At 44.3% G+C, this 24,940-nt stretch overlaps 1 protein-coding gene across 1 annotated transcript in view; it reads right to left on the bottom strand.

Annotated features, from left to right (window-relative positions):
- bach2b (BTB and CNC homology 1, basic leucine zipper transcription factor 2b) overlaps nt 1–24,731 on the bottom strand; it is an 84,874-nt gene extending 60,143 nt beyond the window's left edge. The window contains exon 1 of the mRNA XM_069657501.1: nt 24,696–24,731. Coding sequence (XP_069513602.1) covers nt 24,696–24,710 — 15 coding nt within the window. The 5' untranslated portion in view covers nt 24,711–24,731. The remainder of the gene's footprint in view (nt 1–24,695) is intronic.
- Between the last annotated feature and the right edge of the window lie 209 nt (nt 24,732–24,940).

The raw sequence follows: 24,940 nt of genomic DNA, 5'->3' as shown, positions 1-24,940 counted from the left end.
CGGCGAGGCTCGCTGTGAGGGGGGATGGAAGGCAGAGTGGAGGATCATGGGTAGTTATCAATTCAAGCTTTACATCAAGTGTAGAGGAGAGCATGAGGAGACGTATTGTTCAGCTGGATTTATGAGGCAGTGACGCCACATCAACTGAACTGTGGGACAACAATCAGATAGCAGGTTAGCACTGTCGCTCACATCTGTTCATGGATTCAAACATGCAAACCCATCACCCAACAGAACACTGATACCGGACACATTTCCAGAACCCACATGTTTGTTCATAGCTGCCTGTCTTCACTCCAAGCTCATCAAATACAGCAGCTTGGTCAGCGTCCCAACGCGTCAGAATATGCTGCTATAGGTCCATTAGCATTTCTGGACTCAGCGTATTGTTCTGATGTTGCCTGCTGATATATGATTGGCCAATATTACATGGACTACAAATGTAGTTCAAAAGGAAACCAGAACACTTGCCTTCCTGGAAATCCACGTACCTTTACTGTAAATAGAGATTACATGTTCAATGATGTATTTAAAGTGAAATGTTACATATTTATAACTTGACTGTGGAGCCCTGCATATGCAAAGTTAACTCTAACGAGGTACCCCCATCCATCCATTATCTATACCGCTCATCCTGTTCAGGGTCGCGGGGGGGCTGGAGCCTATCCCAGCTGTCATCAGTGAGAGGCGGGGTTACACCTGGACATGTCACCAGTCAATCACAGAGCTAACACACAGAGACAGACAACCTTTCACCGCTCACACTCACACCTACAGGCAATTTAAAGTCACCAATGAACCTAACGAGCATGTATTTGGACTGTGGGAGGAAGCCGGAGTACCCGGAGGGAACCCATGCATGAATGAGGAGAACATGCAGATTCCACACAGAAAGACCTGCAACTGGGATTCGAACCAGGAACCTTCTAGCCTTCTTCGAACCCTAAAGAGGTACCCAGGTCATCATATTATGAAGTTCAAGGACACTGACCAGGCTGCCAAATTTCACGAGTTGAGAGAGAACGAGTTTTTAGTTTTTAAACAAAAAAAAATTATCGAGCTTAAACACTCGGTGAAGATTCGATTATGGTATCAAAGAAGTAAATATTTACTGCTGGACTGTAACAAAGCTTGAATGTCATTAAATTTTGAACCAGTTTAAACAACCAGCGAAAGGTCCTCCTGCTTCCTGCACCAGACATCAGAGCGGACATTAATCATCATGTCTGTTTCATCTTGGATCTCTGATTCAAACTGACAGGTTTTCTGTTCACTGTCAAAACAGCGGCCCACTAGCAGATGACACATCATAAATTACCACATCATAGCTATCCAAACAAACAGGATGCTCTTAAACAGAAAATTTGCTCATCAGAAGTGAGACACGAGAGGCTTCATACTCAAACTGCAAGACGCCCTCCTCCTGAGGTTAAAGGGTTTGAAGCAGCTCCGGCCTTCATCTGAAGAATAAAACAGCAGTGCACCGTCAGTGGCCTCGCTTAGTCATGCCGAAGAGACAGGACTGAGAAGGATGAGGATTCCTATCATTTCTACCTTTCTGCTGCTGCAGGAACCGCAGGGGGAATTGCAGCAATTCATCAAACTGCTGGTCGGCTCCTGGAAGAGCCCCGCTGTTTGAAGCAGAGCCAACTTGGTCAGGCTATTTACCCACAAACGAGTGCAGGGAAAATGATCACATGGAAAATGAAAGGGGGGCTTTGCATGTGCATCGTATAGCATCAGGAATTTCATGTCCATTATTTGAAAAGACGTCTCTGCACAGCAGATATTCTTGAAGTCATCCAAACTAAACACTAAATGCAGAGTCTGAATGCTTTAAAGGCCAGATGTTTTGGTCTTTGAGGTCTGCTGCAGGATATCCCATCTGGTCTCTCCGCTCACAGCATGCGGGAGAAATATTTCCATGCAGGACCTCAGATCAAAAATATTTTAATGTGAAATGTTTTTTTTACCCTTACAAACCGCTTAAGGTAGTTTTCTTTTATTTGACCTGAAACAGACTTTACATTGTATTCTTCAAAGCCACCACACTCAACCAGTAATTCTTGCAGCACACAGCAGTTGCTGGTCTGTGAATGCCTTCATTAGTTAGTTAGTTAAGGTAACTTTACCTTACTTCTTTATTCAGACACATAGGTCACACAGTATTTGTGATGCAGGATAACACAAACTAACGGCTTGAAGCCGGGGGAGATCAGAAACATGTCGTCAGTAGAGTCTCATTGTTTTAAAGAGAGTGATGGAGTGGCTGATCTCAGTCTTGAACAAAAAGGTCTTTCTCTTGTTAAACAAGACGTTTGTTTCAAGTCAAAATTAGCATCCCATATAATAATATCACAGTAACTGTGAATTCTGGATGTACCTTGCTAACCAAGCTAGCGTTAGCTAGACATGGGCTAGCCTCCTACTCCTCTCCAGCTCCACCCTGTCTGCAGTTTAGAGTGGAAGAGTAAACAACAGAGGCCGGCGTTTCGGTTCAATGAGTGACCATGTTAACTGGCAACTTTCAGCTGTTGTCGTGGTTACAGCAGCTGTTGAAAACAGGAAGAGAATACGTAGCTGTCCTTGTGAATGACACTGTTGTTTCTCATCTCAAAATATTCTGATCTGTTACGTCTTTGAAGTGTTGTTTGTCAAAAGTGTCATGAAGGCTACACACACTCTGCTGCTTGTTGTTACACTGAAACAGGAGAACGAGTCACTCGTTAAAACAAAACACCCGACCCCCGTCCTCGTCCAGCGCCGAGTCAGACATCCAGAACATAGACACCCTATCCTCTCCACTCCCAAAGACACTGAAATTACCCATGATGCACCAAATTAAGTTAAAGAACCTGAAGTCTTAGTTTGATGCAAAATTTACACATGAGCCAGAATGGAGCACAAAATGGAACTGAATGCGTTGCTCTGTTTATTTAAATGTGAAATTACAGTCTAAAAATGTCCCTCAATATCTGATCGAACTAACCTTGATGATAATTTTGGCCATTTGTGCAGCCCTACTTCTGAGGACGAAAAAACCACGATGGCTACGGTCAAAACCGCTAGTTCAAGGCTTCAAAACAGTAGTAAGAAAATATCTGGTGGTTAGTGGTGTATTCACTGATGAATTGCACCAAAGAAAGTTGATTCAGTTTATGAGAACAGGTTGTGCATATTTCACTCTGCAGCAGACTCTTGCACACTCTCCCTGTGGGGAAATGAAAGCTGCTGTAAAATCATCAGGTGTCAGTGAAACTCTGACCTTCCACTCGGTCTCCCACATGAATCGTCCTAACAGAACCTCAGTGATTTATTTCACATCCAATAAAAACGCCGGGTGTGAGAGTGGTGGAGGGACGAGAGGCGGAGACCGTCCGTCAATGTCGCAAACCGCGAGACGTGATCGTATTTAACCGCTGATCGACTTGGTGTGCTCGTCCTCTGTGGGCGGGCAGGTAGATTCCCCCTGCTGATGAGGATGCTCTGTGCAGTACAGAGGAGGAACAGACCCATCAATGACTTCCTTTCTCCCCGGGGAGCCACTGTTTACTCAGCACAGGGCAGGCGGGAGAGCAGCACAATGGTGTTGCTGGGCCTCTGCGCCTAATATTGATGTCATACTACTCATCTCCACATTATCCCTGCTATTGATTAGTCTGATCTCAGCCTGCAGCGCCGGGGAGCAACAACAAACAGAGCTCTTTTTCTCAGCTCATCCACCGACTCCCACATACTCCGACAGAAACCGAGCCCATTCTTCTCCTCCTGAATCCCCTGCACCCTCATCGTTCATGGTTTATTGATCCGAGCTGCGTCGATAGCGCTGCGATTCAAAGTCCTGAAGTGCACAATCACACAGGATGAGGAGAAGCTTTTCATCCCTCGTGGCTAGATTGGTTCTGCAGCAAAGCGATCATTAAGAAGACTGTTGCTGTTCATAAAGCAGCTGCTCTTACATAGTGATTCAAACCGGTGCTTATCTATAGTCGTATGTTACTGTATGAAAACAGCTGTATGGACTGTGTCGGATGGATGATGAGGTGTTACAGAGAGGTGTCTTTGTGCAGAATAAGGATCCTAACAGCTAACAAATTACTCACAGAGAACCTCTCAGCTGCCAGGAGCTTTACTTTACAGTGAGTGGAAAATGTGATTCACACACTGTAACGCTGAGAAATCAGTGGAAATGTAGGCTGCGCCCACCACCCCTCATTGTTTCCACATAGGAAAATGTACAGGGGTTTAACATATTCATAAAATCAGACTGTATCACATCCCTGACTGCAGCATATCAGCCTCCCCTGAGGAGGGAAGTGGGCAGAACAACATTTTAATCTAATGCATGATGAGTAACTGCATGGCATTTAGTAAAAGCAACATATGCAGATTTTTATGTTGCATTGTTCTTGCAACAAAACTGAAAAAAGGGACCAAAGATTTTATCATCCTCAAAACAAGTGAGATGTTTTGATGGAAAGTTGCTTTGGTTCAAAAGGAAGATGCTTTTTTTGAAACCAGAAACAGTCGCTCTCCTTAAAGACACCAGGCTCCATGCACAAAATGGGTAACCTTACCTTGCAGAGCATGGGAGATGCTGGTCTACCGCCTCCTCCGTTAGACGGTTGTTTTTGTTATTGTGTGATACACAAATATTCTGTTGGATCCAAACTAGCAATTTATAAAAGCAACGCCACCAAATAACACCAACCAATCGAGACAGCAGTAGACCAGCAACTACCCGGCTGTGTGAGGTAAAATTAGTGTTTTTCTGAATGGAGTCTGGTGTCTTTGAAGGGAGCAACTTAGCTGCTTTTCTGGTTAATACAAATCATCTTCCTCTTTAACTAAAGGGTCAATCTCTGTAGGAATCCTTTTTGTAATGTAGTCAGACACAATCTGAGCCTGTCAGTGGATAAAACAGGAACTTTTAGTTGACGGACTTTGAGGATTACATTACAGCCAGCTTCACGGCTGCAGGTTGAAACAAGGTAAACAATGTCATTTTTGTACCTATTAGTCCTTTTGGAGCAATAACATCAAACATAAGGCCCACAACCAAAACAACCCTTTAAGAGCGTGAAGATTAAGCTGTACTTTCTATGACCATGACTTCTCTGCGGCTCCATGTGACGGTGCAGCACAGAGTCCAGGTGGGAGCAGCAGTGACACCTTTCACTGTCTGACACAGGAACACTGCTCCCTGCTCTTCCTGTGCTCCGCTGGCCTCCAGCCTGGACTCTGTCACTCATCGTGTTGCCTTTCAGCCTCTCCTCTGACACCGCTGTCTCACCGCGGCTCAGCCTATCTAAGGTTTCTCGTGAAGCAAGGTGTAGTAGGAGGATAATTTGTCCTGTGATGTCTGGCGGGTCACAGTATCTCCCCGAGCTAAAAATACACCCTCTGTTTGTCGGCCTTCTTACGTGTGTGGAGGGAAGCCCTGGCGGAGGTCTACAACCGGTTTATTGATGACGGAAAAACAAATTAGAGCCATCTCTGAGCAGCCCGGGGAAACAACAAACCCCAAAGTGTGCCAGTGGAGCTGTCACGTTGACGGCTCACTTGGAGAACTCCTCGAGCGGTTTCCTCGCTCACATTCATTAAGCTGCAGTTTGAGGATTAAAAGAGTAAATAGGCAGGATGTGATCATTCACAGGTACTCCAAACACACATATACAGTGCTGCGTTGTCTCTTTAAATATACACCTGGTTAATTATTGACAGCCCTGAGGGTCGGCAGTCTAGCAGAGTAGCTGCCTGCATAAGGACCTGTATTTCCTGATTTTATCTCTCAAGATTTCGTTATTCTGGGCACAGAGTCAACGGCAGCTGCGTCATCACAGCCTTTTGGTTTCTTGGAAGGGAGGGGAGGAAAGGGGGTCACAGAGCAGTTAAACCGACAAGGTGAGCGAGGCCTCTGCTGGCCTGCGAGGCTCGCTGGAAACAGATGTGAAACAGGAACTCGTGTGTTTAACGTCTCCTCCGCAGCGAGCTTCCTGTAGCTGCGACCCGCCTCCTCGGGGGCCGGCCAGCAAACTGCTGCCTCATACTTTACCCCGGTCAGCCTGTGACCTACTTTCTGCCGGGATGTAGAGAGTCAAAACAAAAAGGAGAAAAAAACAAAAAGCCGCTCTCTTTCTCTCTCTTCTGGTTGAGTTGGAAAGAAGACTTTGTTGAGTGTCTTGAGGGAGTGTGGGGACAGAGTCTGCCTCTCAGCCCAGAGGCAAAAACACAGACGGAGTTTAAATGTCATTTAAGGGAAATGTGGAGAAAGATCTTCAACAGCTTGTACATCTCATCAGGAGAGAGGGAAGTTAAAGAATAAAGTTATGAGTGCTTTTAAGGAATAAGTCAGAGGCATTTCTCAGAGAATAAGGCCGAAGGTCAGCTCGGTAAACACTGTCTGTCTCTGTGTACTCACATCTTTCCCAGCAGCCTCTGACCCTGAAGTCTCACTCCATCAGCTCTCACTCATACCTTTTCCTGTGCATAAGGCAGGTTTAGCAGTGTCACAGCATGCACTGAGCCTCAAGTCCCTCTCCAGTGTTGTTTTATATGTTTTATAACATTGATAGCGCACATTTTTGCCAAACTACTTTTGTGTTCAAAGTTAGAAAATTGAAGCTGCTGCTTCAAAGAAATGACAACGAGTGATTATCGTAGACGCTGCCAGTCACACACCATCCTACAAGCTTGTTCAGGCACACTGCCACGACCTGACTCTACTATTTGCTTGAGGTCAAAGTTCATAAACTTCATCAGATTGCTTCTGGGCTGACTACTGTATGGAAAGACAACATTAGAGCTTTCTACACTGATTGTGTAGAACATATTTTATGGATAAAATATGTTCTGGTTTCTGGCCGGCTGGGGCTCTAAGGTAGAGCGGGTCGTCTTCTGATTGGTGGTTAATATACTGATCCCTAAATTGTTCCTGGAGGCACAGCCTACGGTGTATACATGTGTGTGATTGATTAGTATATCGCTGTGTCCCAAATCAGGGACTGCAGCCTTAAAAAAGTGGCGGTCTATGGAGGATTTCCTGTTTGCGTTTACCAGCTGTTCCCGCCCTTACCCTTACGTCATCAAACTAGCTAGCGGGCTAACTAGCTAGCATAACTAACGTCACATTACTTAACCTATTATTTCGTTTTTTTTAACATTTGTATTCCTAGATATTCGACTGAGTTGAAACAAAAAACTTTTACATTTTAAAGTGTATTCCTCGGCCACTTAAGAGTCCGCCATCTTGTTTGAATTGAATGAATGTTGGGCCGCAAAGGATGCACCCGATGGATCCTTCGTGGCCCGGGAAAAGGAGGACGCATTTGAAGGAGCCTTTGAAATGGGACAGCCTCCGACGCTCCACTGTGACGCAATCAGCCTTCAAATACGTCCTTCGAATGATGCAGCCCCTGGATTGGGAAACAGCTTATAAACTACCTTGCATGGCTTTTAATCAGTGTATGAACGTGGTGCTATGTGAGTGCAGTCCATTCACCATTTACCTCTGATGTCTTGCTTTGACTGAACTCTCTGATTTACGGAGTTTCAAAAGGCACACAGACGTATATATTTTAGTGGACGGATGATCTTGCAGGGTCACGACAGACTACGACTGGCAGACAGAAGCGAGCAGGAGCTACTGTAATGTGTCAGGTGGTGACACAGATCAGTCCTGCAGCTCATGTGGGTGATAAAGACAGCACGAGAGCATCCCCGCTGGCTGCTGCAGACATGAGAACACCTTGTTCATCCCTGTCTTCTCACTGTTCATTCATCATTTACAGTCAGGTGATCCCATAGACCAACATTTATCTTCAATACCAGAATGAATGACTTGTTTTACTTTAATTTTTTCCTTTACATCTCGTGAGTCTATTCAAATCCATTGACATTTCCCAGCAATAGTAATTGACATTCAGAGAGTATCACTGACAGCGCTGGGTTCCCACAGAGTCGTGGATTATTGTTCTCTCATCAGATCAGTGGTCAGAGGGGAAGACGGAGACGGCTCTTAATCATTACACCTCCTCTCAGGATGCTTCTCTCTGACTGAAGGCCGACCGACTCATTAACAGGTTCAGACAGGGAGGCTGTATGATACTGGTTTCTCTGGAAGATTCAGGCCTTTAATCATAGACGTCTTTTAAATACATGTGCCGCAATGGCTCAATTAAAAAGTGCACAACACTGACACAATGTGTGGCACTCCAGCTGCAAGTAGATGGACTTTAAAGTGATAATCTGGAATATTTTCATGTAAATAAATGTCTGTTAAGTCTCTATCTGTCACTGAATGAGGTAACACAAGTGTGATTGAGCCTATGGCCCACTGATGAAAGCCTTTGCATTTGCAGGATTACAGACTGGGTGTCTGAGGCGACTTTCACCGAAAGAAATCACAAACGGCGCCCAGTTAGTGACGCGTTTTCCATCAGCCAGCAGTGGTTGGTCTGCCAGAGAGGGTAGGCGGAGCTAAGCGGCTGCTTTTCCAGTCTCTGCAAGAGTTACAATCGGAGCCAACCGTGGACGTCACACATGAGACACTGTCTGGATATCTGGGAAGTGTGCTCCTGCAATTACCGTTTATCACCATAGGTGCCGCCCAAGAGAAGGAAGCTGAGATCTTCGAGATTATAACTTTAAGTGAAGAAAAAGATAAGTAAAATGTGCTATGCAAAGCCAATTCTAGTGTTTTCACACCCTATGTTTTTTTTTAATTTTAATTTTTTTTTTTACATATTTTGGGGTACAAAGGTAGAAAGTTTTGAAACTGTTTCAGTAAATTCAGCCCGCAGCTGCAAAACAGGCTGTAATGGCTGCAACATTATCCTTGGAGACAAATGAACGTCCACTGACAGGCTCAGATTGTTATTCTAAGTGTGTGACAACATTGCAGAAAGGATCCCTACAAAGATAGATATTTTTGTTACAGAGGAAGATGATTTTTTTAACCAGGAAAAGCTGTTGCATCGCTCTCTTTGAAGCCAACAAATTCCATTGACAAAAACATTTTAGCTCCAAGAACGCAGGAGCTGCTGTTTGTTTGTTTGTGTATTATTCTGTGCTACATTACAGTTTAATTTGATCTGATGTAATGATTTCAAACATTAAAGTCACACAATATAACTAACTAACTAACTAACTAACCAAACAGGGCAGCAGGAAACCAGCAGCTCCTGTGTTCTGTGAGGTAAAATCACTGTTTTTGTCAATGGAGTCTGGTGGCTTTGAAGAGAGCGATGTAACGTTAGTTTCTAGTAAAAACAAAGTATCTTCCTCTTTAACAACAACATCTATCTCTATAGGGATCCTTTCTGTAATGTTCCACATTTAGAGAAGATTTTTTGATCAGGCCCCAATGCAGTCATTACAGCCCGTTTAAAGGCTGCAGGTTAAAGAAATCTCCTGGAGTGATTCTGAAACTTTTTGTACCTTTGAGACATTTAGATGCAAAGTAAGTAAAAATAGAGCGCAGTTTTAAATATACCAAAATTCCCCTTTAATCTGTTTTATTAATAACCCCCATGAGAAAAGAGATGTACAGAGTATCCTGCTTGAAGTGGGCTCTGAGAGAGGGTCCACAAACTAGTGTGTGTGGCACTTCCTGTACCCGGGCTGGTCTCCTCACTCTGCCCGGCCTGACTCACATTTCCACTGACATTTGTTTTGTACTCATGAGCTTATGACCTCAACGTTTGCAGCTTGTGGGTGAGCAACGGGGTGGCAGGGGTCAGGTGGGGGTTGGATTAGGTCGCTCGCCGGGCCAATGAGGAGCCAAGAAGCGGAGTGTCTGTTAATAAGAAGACGGAAAGGGAGGGGCGAGCAGACGAGGAGCTCCAGGGTAGGTTAGAGAACAAAACAGAGAGGAAAGTGGGAGGGAGAGGTGGGGCAGACTGGCCGCGGTGGAAGTGGCTGACTCAGGCAGGGTTCACTGAGTTCAGCTAGTAAATAAGTGACTGACTCCTCCGAGTGCATTCCAAGGCTCCACCTCACCCTCCCGCCCAGCCTTTTCTCGGGGGGATTCCTGGGGTTTCTGGGGCTGCTCTCCGCTCCGTGTGTCAACATTTCCAGACCCTGCTGCCAGCAGTGCAGGAGGGGTGGGGGGTGGGGGGGGGCTGCTGCTGCGTGGCTCATTCACTTTACTTTAAAAGAGGAAGGTCTACCCCCCCTCCGTCCCGAACAAAAACATCCTGAGGGTCCCAGTCAATCGGCTCGCCACGCTAAATGAGCCACCAGAAAACCTCACACGCTGCTGGAAGAGGCTGACTTTCACACAGAAATATTCCTCACAGCCGAGCGTGGCTGTCACTTCTATATGCAGATTAATACACCCCTGAAGAAACGCAGAATCTGGCCGTGGCACCATCTGTCTCGGCTTTTGCTAATCACCTCAGCCAGATGGGTTAGCAGATCTTTAGGAAGCTTGTTTTCCTGCTCAATAATCGGACTGAATCACAGAAATCTGCACAGAAAGAAAAAATGGCAATACAATCGTTTTTGCCTTTGAGAAATCCAGGATAGGATCCAAACTGGATTTGGCTGTTCAAGACAAAACTGTTACCATTTCTTCCTTTTTTTCCCAGTAAATGAGCCTTACGTTTTCCCTGCAAGATGCATGTTTTTTGTGTCAGTCAGACATTTAAAGGAACAATATGTAATATATTTATTTCATCATAAAATGGCCATGATCATCAGAGAAAAGGATAAGTTGAAATACTGGCTTCTCCGCCAACAACGCTCCTCCTGAAATTTCCATCCCGGTGCAGAACGTCTGTGAGTGTTTTGGCTGCGCGATCCCGCCCACTTCCCATTTTGTCACCCCAGGTTTCCAGATATGAAACAAATCGGCGCACGGTACTCGTTGCTTCAGCGCTCACGTCTTGCGCTCGAGTGGGTTCAGTGTCAACCCGCGTGAGCTTCGTGTTGTACTAGAACACGGGTCATTTTGAGGCTCGGTTTATAGAGTTTACTGCCTGCCATAGTGTTACTCTGCGCTGCTCTTTGTACAATTATCAAGCTAAAAAAAACAGCGTAGACACTTACAAAATCTGAGCCGACGCCACTGATGATTTGATTTGTCGATTTCAGTGGGCGGCCCTGGGAACTCTCAGGTGATGGCTGTAAAACTGCTGAGCGTTCAGGTTTGAGAACATGTACCGGGGGGAAATGTCTGTGAAGGGCATGAAGGTAATATTGCTGTGAAGGAGGAAAATATATTATATTCACAGCTGTCTGTTCAGTAGCAAGGCCTGTGCTAATGGCCACACATACATGCATGTATAAAAAGCTTGACAGTTCAATGAGCATTTGAATCAGCGTCCTTTCCTGAGTGAAATTTGAGCCTCGGCACAGTTTTCATCTTATTTCTTTTGCAACATCATGAAAAAACAGCGTGAAAATCGTTTCATTCCTCTGATGATAATTGAAGTTCTGCACGAATGCAGACTGTAATGCATCTTTTCAATTCGATTTCTTCTCTAAAAATAGACCAGGTGAGAATTTGAAGCTGCACTGGTGGCAGGTTTTTGCAGGTTCGAGCCTGTTTTTGTGAGGTTTCCAGCCTCAGCCGGCAGCAGCTGGGTTGTTTTTACGTCGGGCTTTAGGTTGAACATTCCTGAGCCCGGGCCTGAAATCCTGAGAACAGCGCCTGAAGTAAAAACTAGCTCCGAGACAATGCCAAGGGGTTGAAGGTGAGAAGAGTGGGGCCTTTGCTGCCTCTAATATATTCCAAGGAGGTTTTCTAAAGTGCTCCGACGCCAATTGCCCCACATAATGGTCTCCATGGTGATGGGTACTCAGATCCAGGGCTGCGGTACAGAAATGAACCGGCAGAACAATGACCCCCAACTTCCACCGCTCCGTTACGGAACATTTTTCAGCCGGCTCCTTTTTCCGTTCTGTGTCAGAAGGTAAGTAAACTCCGATTTACTGAGAAGAAAATCCGCTTTTGTCCGTGTCCCGTTTCCCTCTCCGCTGTTCCCATGATCCACGGCTACAGCCCCAAACTTCCTAAAGCTCTTTTTTCCCACAGGCATCCTTTCAGCCTACGGGCCGGACAACACAGTAGGAATTTGCATGCATCAATAGTTTGGGAGAAAACAACATCCTTAGCAGAATCTACAAGTCCGGCGGACCATATCCCGTCAGAGGGGTCACTTCAAATACAGCCGGAATGAAATATTTGGGAATTTATACATCATTGTTTTGAAGCAGGGCTCTATTTGTGAAGCCTTTACATCAGTAATCCTTTGAGCAATTTTAAACCAAGAGTCTTAATTTTAATTCAACAACGTAGTACAACAGAGGAAGAACAAAGAAAAGGGAAATCCCAGAGTTTGAGGAAAGCTAAATAACTGGAGGCTGGAGGCTGCTGCAAGTGTGTGATATCACACGGTAAGAGGAAAATATGGGGAAGGAACCGCTTTGGCACCGACAGCACCCATCACGCTAATAGACCCCCTGTTCACAGGCAACCAAGGCTAGATGCCGCACAAGATCAAACACTGCAGACTCTCAGCCATTATTCTAGTTATACCTTCAAAACAAGTCACCATTTAGCATTTGCGTCACACACACTGGGGTCTCCAGGAGACCGTGTGAAACAGAAAGTCTTTTTAACCCACACCAACATGTGTTTCCAAAACGCTGGGGTCAGCCCTACACAGGGGTCTGTATGTCACTGACTGACTGACTGAGAGACGGTACTTTCACAGCCGTCATAGAAATGTAGTGGAGTCAAAAAGTACAATATTTATCTTTCAAATGAAGTGGAGTAAAAGTAATAAGTTTCCCCACAAAAATAAGTACAGATACTCAAAAAATGTACTAAGGTACAGTGCTCAAGTAAATTTACTTCGTTACTGTCCACCCCTGCTTAAAATATGCTAAAGGGTAGCCTAACAGGTGCTTAAAGGTATTGAAACAGATGCTAAAGGCATAAAACATATGTTGAAGGATACCTTAAAACAGACTATAAGGGAACCTTGAAACAGACCGAAAACAGAACTTTGAAACAAAAGAAGTACCTTTAGAGAGACCCAACAGCATGATAAATAGAAGGAAAAGGAACATCATATCAGACACTAAAGGATACCCTAAAAAGATGCTTAAGGTTAAATGAAACAGACGCCAAAGGGGAGCTTGACACTTTCTTAAACAGACGTCTAAAAATCATTTCAAATGTCTTTCCACTGATTTACTGTACAAATTTGCCTCATTGCTCGTCCACCTCATGAAAACAGTTGTGTAATGACTTCTTTGGGTCCAGAGGAGCTTTGACCCCTGATGATGTAATAGCAGTGTCATCAGGGTTGCCACAGGTTGTTTGGACTCTTCACACTCAAAGCACAAGCCATCATTACAAACTGTGGAGTCTGAATAAAGTTGACCTTTAAGGGGCAGGGAGGGTCTAAAGGGCTGAACCCTGAACTGACAAAGTTCATCAGTGTGTCCTTGCAAAGCGCTCGGTGAGGTAATGACTACTTGCAAGGCTATTTGGGGAACTAGCGTAGCTGAAGAGCTAACCGCTAACACTGCTTTCACACATACTCACACAAAGTGGTAGGCAGTAGTAGCCTCTCATAAATCTGCAGCTCTGTGGGTGTGATGTGTTGAGCATGTAATTTACATACTCTGCTCACAGTGGACAGTTGTTTTTTTTGATGAAGCCGCAGGACTACTCACACGGAGTTTATAACTCACACGCACTGACCGTTTCTTACAGTTTAAATGGAGTCTGTGCTGGAAGTGAACAACTCTTAAATCAAATAACAATGATTGGTTGGTTAATGCTAACATTGTATCACAGGAAATTAGGATAAAGCAGAGCAACCTATCCGTCATATATCTATTCGTATGTTACGTAAAGTTTGTGCCTAACAGACGCACAAGGTATCTTTTTGGGTCCCAACAGGCTACGTCTGTTTAGCGTCTATTCCAAGGTACCCATAACGGGATGTTTTAAAGTACCGTTTAGCTTTTGTTTAATTTAAGGTGCCTAAAGTCCGTTTTCTTGATCCGAATTAAAGACCAAATTGTGTCAATGTTGCATTTTGCCTCAAGTTTGCCTCGAGTTCAGATGGCAGCTTTTACCAGCGGACCAAACGTTTTGCTGCGCGAGGAAACTGCTCTCTGATTGGTCAGAATTTCCACAAGGGAAAACTTCCTGAAGTAAATAAAGACTTTTAACCAACATTGTTCCAGATCGATCAGTTCCACTCTCCTTTAGTTTTTCACTGCACAGTTTGAACACCTTAGTGTTCTTGTGCGTTTGTGAAATAGTTTGGTGAGCCCATATTTCTATCAGAGCCCTCACCTCCTCCACATCTGTCCTCTACTCATCTTGCTGCCTGGCTGCGTGGCTGTCTCTGCAAGTGTGAACATCCGTTAACAACCCACAATGCACTGTGTTTCAGTTTGCTTCCTGTGTTTGGTCCTACTTTAAGTCCGATTATGTTCTCACCAGAACCAAAGCGGACCATGCTTCATTTGGAAACGGATTGAGTCCAGTCTTTTCTGGCGGCCCATGGACGAATATGTGTAAGGGTACCATAAGTGTCTGTTAAAAAAATACACTGTAGCTGCTACTTATGTCACCCTTTATCAGTTGTTTCAAGGTTAGTCTTAGTGTCCCTTCAGCGTCCGTTTTAAGACCCTTTAGCGTCTATTTCAAGGTACCTTTTATCAATTGTTTTCAGGTACTCTAAGGTACATTAAAGTGTCTTTTTCAAGGTACCAAAAGCAACTGTTTTTCAGCTGTCCTTTAGCGTTTGTTGCCTGTCACGGTTGCTAAATGTAGCCTTTGAAGATTAGCATTTGTACAATCAACCTCTACCCCCCTGGCTGTCTGCAAGCTATGAATTTAGGCTCTTGGGCTCTTCAATATGTGCAGCTTTAAAGATCACAGGGTCACTCAGCGGACACTCTTACTGTACACACAAGACCTCCATTGTACAGTAATTAGACACGAGTCGTGATTTGGATGTTTTGCCCTTTAAACGTAGTATCTGTAGACATCTTCCTATGGAGCATCGCCTCCCATCCCCCCATGAGCATAGCAGCATAGCAGCCTACAAGCGTATAGTATCCACAGACAAAAGTCACACATGCACAGACGGAGGATATACAGCCTCTTGACAGCTCTAACGGCAGTGGGAAGACAGGCTATAATGGAATCTAAATAACACTTGTGCAGGGCTCATTAAAGTTGCCCCGTGTGCTCGGTCATTAACTCTCCTCTCGTCTGACCTTCATCGCTCAAGGTGGGTTTGCAGGGGTTGTTCTTCTGTGGTGTACAGCCTTGTTTCCAACACACCTCAGAGCAGCCCCCAAAGACAGACTGCTGATTTACATCCTTTGAGACTGTTGCAGGTTATTATTGGCTGTAAAGATTATTAACCCACTGAATGTCCTCTAAACACTTTAATTCAACAATGGAAAATATCTGCTAGTGCCTGTTCCTGCAAAGCTAATCCTGCTGATAAAGAAGAAAGTTCAATCCAATCACTGGGCCCTGCTGCTGGCGACAAGCCATTAAGTCAACACTGAACCTGATAGTAGCATCCCATGCAGCTCCAAAATTAGCTCAGATTCAATTATTGATGCTGGATAGGCGTGCTTTCTCTCTTGGTCTTTGGTTGCACAACAAGAATAAGAGTCTGCAGCCAGGCTAGCACCTCTGCCTGGCTGGACTTTGACACAGTTGTGTTCTGGTTTCTCTGGCATTGTCCCGGTTTGATGCACACAGTTTAAATACATTTATAGTTGTTTTCAGGCCTTACACACACATCATTAGTACATGCATGCAGAAATGCCTAAATCAACATATTTAAATGTAACTAAAAGGGGTGTTTTTTATGATAGCTAAGATAACTTTGAACTACAGGCTGACTGGTGCCAATAAAGATTTGGAATTAATCACTTTAATGTTTTTGGTGTACGTCTGTGCAGGGAAGGGGGGGCTCCGCCTTTCTTAGGGGGCTTCCACGTTAGGGACCAGGGCCCGGATCCGAGTACACTTGACCCCAAAGTGAAGAGGTGGTTTCGAGTACAGTTCATGTGAAAGCTAACCGTACCAATCCACAGAAGTGGACTGCTTTTTATGTCTCCTCCGAAATCCACGTATGCGCGCAGCACCGCCGATCTCATCCTCTGAACTGCACGGCCAGGGCTGATACCATAGGAGTGTAGGTGAGAGGGTCGCTCTTGAGATTTCCTCCAAAACATGAATAATAGTCGGCATAGTGAGAAGGTCGGCTCCATTGTACGGGCTTAGGATCATGTGAGTCGCACGCTTTTCTAAATTGGAATGACAACATAAACAATGTTACGTAGTCAATGATCTTCTTCTTCTTCTCCTTGTTTCTGAGGTGCATTACCGCCACCTTCTGCTTCAGAGTCCTACCGCAAGTGTACTCGGGTACGGAACAAAATTACTAATGTGAAAGCTGACCGGCGGGGGAGAGGGGGGGGGGGGGGGTAACCGCACGCGGGTACGGTACGAAGCAATCGTACCTAATGTGGCTCCAAGGAAAAAAGGTTGGGAACCACTGCTCTAGAAGTCTGACTCGTTCCTTTTTTTTAAATACCCAGATTAAAAAAACTGTATTCATGGCGTCTGTGGTGTGGAAACGTGAGCTCGGTAGGTGTGCTTAACACGGAAAAATTGTCCCCCACTTTGATGAAAAATGCTATAGTGTGAGCATTTTCGCAAACACGTGCATAGACGTGTGATACACAGTTGAGGTGGATGCTAAAAAATCTAGGTGCATGGTACATGACTGTCTTTTTGCTGAGACAGGTAGTAAATAACTTATGCAATAGTCTGGATATTTGTAAAAGAAAAACACTGCAATCGATATAATATTCACTGGGATTTTTCAGAACCAAATAATTTGACCGACCGAACCTTACTTCTGTTCCCAAAAGCCCCATTGTTAACAAGAAAACTGTCACTGGCACCACAAAACAGACCATAACCACACATTCATTCCCTGTTGTTGCTAAACTATAAGATGAAGGCTGCACCAGCACGACAGTCTACATCAACACAGCCCAGAACTTGATAAAGAAAAGCTCCAAGATACTGAGGAAGTTCTTCTCTTCATCCTGACTGCTTTCACTGATCCTGCAGGTAAGACAGCCCTGACGGGCTCTTATCAGTCGGATAACAAAACTTTCATTCGTCAAACCGACTAAACACGTGATGCAAAGATGTTTACTTTCAGGTATGAAGCTCCAGCAGACCCCCACCTCTTTGCAGTGTAACAACTTTAAGGCTACTACTCATGCTGTCTCACTGTAATGCTAAATACAAGACTGACATGCCAAATCCAAACCTCCCTGCAGGGCAATTATCATGCAGAGGAGCTAGGCGAGTTCAAACAGCATTCAGGGGACATAGAAACACGCCTGTGTGATCATGCAGGTTAAAAAGGTCAAACGTGGACTGAAACTTGCCTCTTTCAGTGTTTTTTTATTCGCCTGAGGTGGGTTTGTCTACTAAAAAGTCCCGTCTCGTCTGGAGTGCGACAGTGGTCCTGGGACGAGCTGGCAGGCTCCACATCCCTCCCCCCTCTGGCACGACCTGCAGTGTATTAAAATAAACTGTGCACACGTCCCACCCCGACATGCTCACTAGACATTACCTTATACAAGGCTGGCAGCAGCACGTTCTGCTGTCTGCTGGCCTGGGAGCAGATTTTAGCTCCCCTGCTGCCCCTGGCCTTAACCCCACCCACCTCATTTACCCCACAGACCCCTTCCACCTTCAGCCCCCACCTCTCCCTGTCTTTCTGTGTACATGATCTCACATGACTCAACAAAACCCGGAGCCTGGAGCGAGGCTGTCCGGAGCTTTTTCTCAAGAGGGGAGGAGAAGATTGACTTTGTGGAGGGGACCTGGAGCGCTGCCCTCGCCTTGGCTCAAATTGCCCCACTTGTCAGACCTGATGGATTTTGGCTAAAAATAAAAGCAAAAAAGGGGCCCATGACAGGCGGATGAATGAGCTCAGCGGTGCTCCTCCCGCTAGCAGAGCCGCCACATCGTGCAGCGTCCCCGATGCCTGAAAAACAACCCAGCCTCAGAGCGCTGTTTCACAAACAAAACATCCCCTTTTCCATGTGTGGCGGGGGAGAATCAGCGAAGGGGTAGAGCAATGCAAGATGAGCCAAGTGAGTGGGAATTCCTGCCCCCCCCGCCCTTCTGTTACCCCGCCCCGTGCACATTCCCCCGCCACATTCATAGCAGCAAAAATCAGAGCAAAACAGAGCAGCAGCAGCAGACTGGAAAGAAGGCTCATAACCCAACCCAAACAAACAGCAGCAGACGAGCCTGTGGCCTCTTCCCCCCGAGCAGATTAAATCCTGATCGCTTGCTAGACCTCCGAAAAAAAGACTCAACAAATGTTGTTTTCAATCTCTTTGTTCTACAGGCTTAAAGAACAGTCGCTTCATGTCTCTGCTGGGCATGTCATATGTTGCTATTTAGAGAACAAGTGTGTGGGAGGTGCTTTACATGTTCTTACACACTTTTTATGAAAGAAAACAATCTGGAAGATATTGGACTCTTTCTACCTGTATGTCCACAGCTCTCTTTGTAGGGGCTATAGAACCGCCAGGGCTCACAGTGTACCTAAAACTGCCAACGGGTACAATTTACCCGCTATTAGAATGTGTTGATTTTCAAGGTACAAGGTTAATTTATTTACTATTTTACAACACAAAGGTGTGTAATGAAGCGCCATGATGACTCAATGAATTCTCACCCTGTTTGCTCTGTAACCATGGACTAAGAGAAAACGTAAAAAAAAGTATCTGGACTTATTTTGACTTAAGTATGAATTTGTTGACTCTGAAGCAGATTTTACAGGTGAGCTTGCTACGCCCCACCCTAAGGCGGCCCTATGGGGCTAACAATCTACAATCTGACCCAGAAGAACCACGTGAAACACCTTAAAACACTCAAACACATGGCATTTATTTAAGGACAATCAAACAGCCAAAACATGAACTGAAGTCACCTGAAAATCCACCGAAACAGATCTGCATGTTTTCAAACAGAACTGCTGCCCACAATAAGGTGCACTTGCAGAATCACACACTAGCAGGCTGCAACAGTGTTAAGCAGCAACCAAACAACTAGCTTTCAAGACACTAAAAAGGCTCCGACAGCTTGTCGTTGTCTTTGCTTTCACCTGCTCTAAAGACCTACTCGTATTTTGGGTGTAACACAAGGCTGTACTGGACACAGCTGAATCAGATTTGGCTGTTCAACATGAAGTGAAAACTGTTTGTTCAGTTCAGCAGCCCACAAAACTCCTAGATTAGCCTAAATGAGTCTCATGTTAACCCTTTAAATGCATGTTTATCAGTCTACGATAATAGCCAACTTTTAGCTGCATGTTTAAACATTCCAAGCCACATTCTTCTTATTGTTTCAAGTCACTTACGCCTTTTTATATATGTTATTTCCCCAGATACACGTAACGTCATCTGGATGCAGTTTCATTGAAACGAAACACCCAGTATGCACCGGAGAATGTTGAGGAAACACTGACTTCTCATGTAAAACTGCTTTATTTAGTATATCTGCCGGTTTTAATCATAATAATAATAATAATAATAATAAATTTTATTTGTATTGCACTTTATATTTAAGCAATCTCAAAGTGCTACAGAGAAGAAAAATAAAACAAGACAATTTTAATGTCAGGTCTGTTTGTTTCAGAGAGCAGAGCTCTATGAAATTCGACTGACGACCTCAGTCAACTCTAGGAGGCAGCCCAAGTGTACACCCAATGCAACACTACGAATGCCTCCAATGAGGAGCTAGACATGTCTTCCTGATTCATCGCATCATGTAGATCTTAAATGAACAGTGACAACACATGCACGGACCATCAGTTGTTTACAGAGTGACCCGGGTGCAGGGCTCCTTTAAATATTCCTTTACTGTGTGCCATATGTGAAGCTCGTACGAGGTCTGCACGGGTGTTCCAGACTGCCATCTGGATCCGATCACAGACCACAAATACAGATGTAGTGAAAGTGCTCTGGTAGCAGCGCGGGCCGCCCAGCCTAATGAATGGGAAGAGCACATTTTCAACCCCTGCAACAGGTCAGCAGCAGGCGTGGGCCTCGCCTCACCTCACACACACATCAAACAGAGGAAAGATCAACTGTCGGGGTGAGGCGGAACCTCTCCCCCGCCTCCCGCGCTACCCGAGAGCGTCCCGAAATATCGCTACTCGCCGAACAAAAGAACAAAATGGCAAGAGGTGATACGTGATACAGCAGGGTTAAAAATAGACTCTCTGCTGACGGCTGGGGCAGTGTTTCATGACCTCTGCATGCAGCGCTCTTGGTTTACACCTCGGGTAGCTGTAGCTCCTACGAGTCAGCTCAGGATTGGGAAACACAAGGATTTTCTGCAGCACTTTAAGATGCAGAAACAGGATCAGGAAGCCTTACAATCCTATGTGCCCTGAAACTTGAGAACGGAGAGAATCAAACGTTCTCACGCATGTCAAAGCACAAAAACGTCCTGTTTTGGGGGGATTCAAAGGGTCTCACGTTATGTGAAGCATAAATGATCTGCCTGAGAAGTCCACCTTTTCAGGGGGAGGATATTTCTTTTGTTTTGATGTCACTGCACATGTGCGTACTACATAGAGGATCATCGAAACATTACATCATGCAGGAAGAATCCAGGAGAGAAGCTGCGAGCTTCCCACTGTGGTTTCCTTCACATCAATCAGAGCTCAGTGAGAAAAGAAAGGCATTAGAGGGAGCGACGTCCTGAAGGCCTCTTGTGTTAACAGATTCAGAGGATCAGACATCTGAACGGGCTCTGGAGGTGGTCTTTGCTCCATGTCAGGCCCAAAATATAAATCAATGAGGACGGAAATTAACATAAAACAGGGTGTTACTTTAAATCTGAAAACTTCTAATACTTTTATCTTTCAAAGTACGTCCACTAAAATACTTTTTACACACAGGCTCAGATTGTTATTCAAAGTGTCTAATACCACCACAGACAAGATCACTACTGAGGGAGACATTTTTCTTATGGTAATATCCTTTTTTGAACCAATGAAAAAGGAGTTACATCGCTCTCTTCAAAGCCACCAGACCCCATTGACAAAAACAGTAATTTTAACTTGCAGAAAACAGGAAGTGCTTGTCTGTTGCTGCCTTGACCCGTCAGTTGTGTTGTGTGGTTGTGTGACTTTGATGTTTTAAATGGCTGTTCCCATTCAACACAATGCTGTGTTACACACAATAACTCAAAAAAAAAAAGTACAAATCAACACAGAGCTAGACTAGCAACTCAAATGTTCTGCAAGGTAAAATTACTGTTTTTGTCAATGGAGTTTGGTGGCTTTGAAGAAAGCGATATAACATCTGTTTCGGGTTAACAAAATCATCTTCCTCTGTAACAGAAAGGTCTATCTCTGTAGGGATCCTTTCTGTAATGTTGTCAGACACTTAGAATAACGATCAGAGCCTGTCAGTGGAAACAACAAGAACTGTTCACTTTGCATTTGGCTACAGGAGCAATTACAAAGCATTTTTATATCTGATTGCCATTTACACCCAAAATATGTAATAATAAGGCCCAGGTTTTAAAATAGCAGAATGCCCTTTTAAACTTCTTTTGAACTCCACAACACTTCGTTTCCATCTCTTCCCAACATGTAAACAACCGCGTTTGTGACTGCAGCGTTTCTTCATACAGAAGTGGTGGATTCAAAGACATTCCAGGGGTATAATGGGAATAATTTCTCCCACTCTGTGTCATAAGTGCATGCAACATGCCTCAGAGTGACACGAACAATGGCCTCTTTCACTGCCCTCGCCAGCCTGGAGATGGGGAGGTGCATCATGGGAAGCAGACAGGCAGACAGGCTCGTACAGTTCAGCGCGGATACTTCAGAGAGGCCTCGCACAAACCCGGGCAACAAGCACGGGTACTTAAACTTCCAGATATGGGCCATGTGTGAATTATGTGCTGGATTACTCCTGCTTTGTAAAACACACACCGCTGAAACCCTCAGCCTGGATTAGAGGGCAGCCGGTTCACAACCTCAGACAACTCTTGATTTTATGTAAGAAACACTGAAGCGTTGAAACAGAGAAGTGGGATGGGTGTTCACTTGTTTCTGTCACTTCTTCATCGGTTAAATAGACCCATGACTGCGGCAGATTTCCCACATTTTAAAACAAAAAACTGCAGGTGCATAAAGCATGTTTAGAGACTGTGTAGCCAGGTCTAACTTGCATAAATTTCTTACACAAAAAGTAGAATCATATTTCAGTCCAACTTACATTTTTTTGATTCATAAATTAGATTTATAGCAGCATCTTTTAAAGTTTAACATGTACTTACTCTGTTTTATGTTTCTGAGTTATTCTACCTCAGGGTGTAAGAAATGTCTCTAACAGGAATTTAAATCCTGAATGACTTCCTGCTGCCTGTTCCTGCGCAGGTCGATTGGATCTTGGGTGCATTAAAAAAGGGAGGCAAGGTAGACGAAGGAGGGACAACAGAGAGTGTTTGCAAACAACCACTTCCCCTGTAAACTAGATCAACAGCCTTATAGATTAAGTTGTGCCTAAAAATATGACCCTCAGAGTTTTCACTATCAATTGTCTTTTATTTGCCAGTCAACCAGAAGGCACTGAAATGATGACCTTTTTGCAGATTCCCTACATTGAAACAACATTATAAGATTATTTAAGCCTCCAACCCTGGGTGTGATGTCAGAGGAAAATGGCTGCTGTGCTGATATGGTCGATTGGAAAAGAGAAAAAAGAGTTTCCAAGTTATTCTACTTCAGGGTGTAAGAAAAGTCTCTGACAGGAAGTCAAATCCTGAACGACTTCCTGCTCCCTGTTCCTGCGCAGGTCGATTGGATCTTGGGTGCATTAAAACAATGTTTGGCAAAAGGGAGGCAAAGCAGACGAAGGAGGGGGTGAAAATGGGAAAAGCAAACTCACTACTGACTACTAACGTTAACGTTACTACCACTAATTACTACATTTCAAGCGTGACACGTGTTTTGTTTTTGGCTGTAATTTTATGAAAGCAGAAACGTCGACATAGTGGGCGGGGCCTGTGCAGATTCAGGATTTTTCAATGGGGGAGAAGGAGGAGATGCTTTGGGAGGATTTTTACAAGGTAATTAAACATATTTTGCAGAAAAAGCATATAAGACATAATTTTATTATTTTAAGCAGAGCATTTTATGTCTTAAAACATGACTGGAGCTGCTCTTTAAGGCAAACTTTAGCGTTTGTCTAGCCGTTGCTAATGGGTTATTAAATATGTTGTTTTGCCTAAAAATATGGCCCAATGTCCCTCTGAATTTTCACTTTCTGCCGTCTTATTATTTTATCAACCAGAAAACTGTGAAATTATAATGATTTGTCACATTCATTAAATTTATACAACATAATAAGATTATTTGAGCTTCCAACCCCGAGTGTGATGTCAGAGGAAAATGGCTGCTGTGCTAATATGGTTAACAAACACATATCTCTGATACTGAATCTCGCTTTTTACCATAGCACAGTTAAAAAACTACTACTGAAATATTATATATTGTGTAAACTACCTTTAATGTTGAGATTTCAACATCTTCCTTGCCACCAACATGTAATGTGATAATTACAATAATTTCTGCGAGACAACTGAAGGTCACCCTTAGAGGTCAAATGTCCTCTCTTTGATAATACAGCGCTAACAAAAGATTTACACAAGCAAAACCAAACATATGCAGGGTATAATGTCTCAGTCAATGTGATTTCATCTGGATATGTTACAGCGGGGGGTCCGTGAGCAGCCAGCAGAGAGCCGATGTGAGGGCGCGACACACAGATGCCAGCCCTCCACGTGGTCTGGACTAAGCACTGTGACAACTTCTGCTCCCGCTACAGCCGCTTTAACTCCTGGATCGACTCTTAAGCCACAAACTCTGGCTATGAGACTAACAGCTCCGGGACAAAGGAGGCCTTTGTGTTCGCTGGTAGATTAGCGAGGGAAGCAGGGATAAGAGTTGTGACTTTATTTACACGTGAGAGGTGCCACGAACAGATTTATGAGCAGCAGAGTTCCCCTTAAAGAAGCAACAGGATATTTAAGCGCTATTTTTAAAGGGTTAAATATGCTCCGATTGTTTGGTTTCAAGTTGTTAAAAGTCACGAGGCATTTTGGAGAGCAAAAGACACAGTTGGATTAATAATCTTTGAATATTAGGTCGACTACAGCCGCATTTTAACACCTGCAAAGGAAGTCAGAGAAGGAAGCTTGATTTCCTTTGCAACAGTTATAAATGGAAATGTGCACTTTGTCAACAATTTATTACTTTCATGCAGTTTCAGTTGTTGTTTTAGAAACACTGTAACACGATCAGTCCCTAATGATCCGTTTAAAATCTGAATATTTTCTAAAAGACGGACTACTTCACAGTGGTGTAAATAAAAAGGCCGTGTAGTTCTGGATTAAACACAATAACAAACAAAGAGACGACAGCAGCGTCTCGACTGTTGTTTGTGTATCACCGTGACAAATGTTTGCCTTCGCCTTCACACACTCTAACCACAACAGGAAAAAATAAAACACAGCCTTCCTGCCAACACTAAATCATGTTTTCACGTGTATAAAAACAAAGTATGCAGATGTTACTCACAGACTCGTCCTTCATGTTCTGATGGGGATTAGTGATCATTTATCCACCAGCAGCGTTTAAAGTTGCTCTGACTACATCATCCGAGACATGATTGGCAGGTCGGTGGTGTGTGGGGAGGCGTGAATCAGACCCTCCTATCTCTTACTCATACAGTGTGAACACTCACTGTACCAGAGTCGAAGCGAGGTGTGTAACAAATTTCATTACTTTTAAATTAACCATTTAAAGGCCAGTGTTCCTTTTCA

This window comes from Semicossyphus pulcher, unplaced genomic scaffold, assembly GCF_022749685.1.
Source record: "Semicossyphus pulcher isolate SPU_LCO1_2020_fin unplaced genomic scaffold, fSemPul1.0.p SCAF_11, whole genome shotgun sequence".
NCBI classification, from domain to species: Eukaryota; Metazoa; Chordata; class Actinopteri; order Labriformes; family Labridae; genus Semicossyphus; species Semicossyphus pulcher.
Note: the sequence above shows the minus strand (reverse complement) of the source record. Positions and strands in the feature narration are given on the sequence as shown.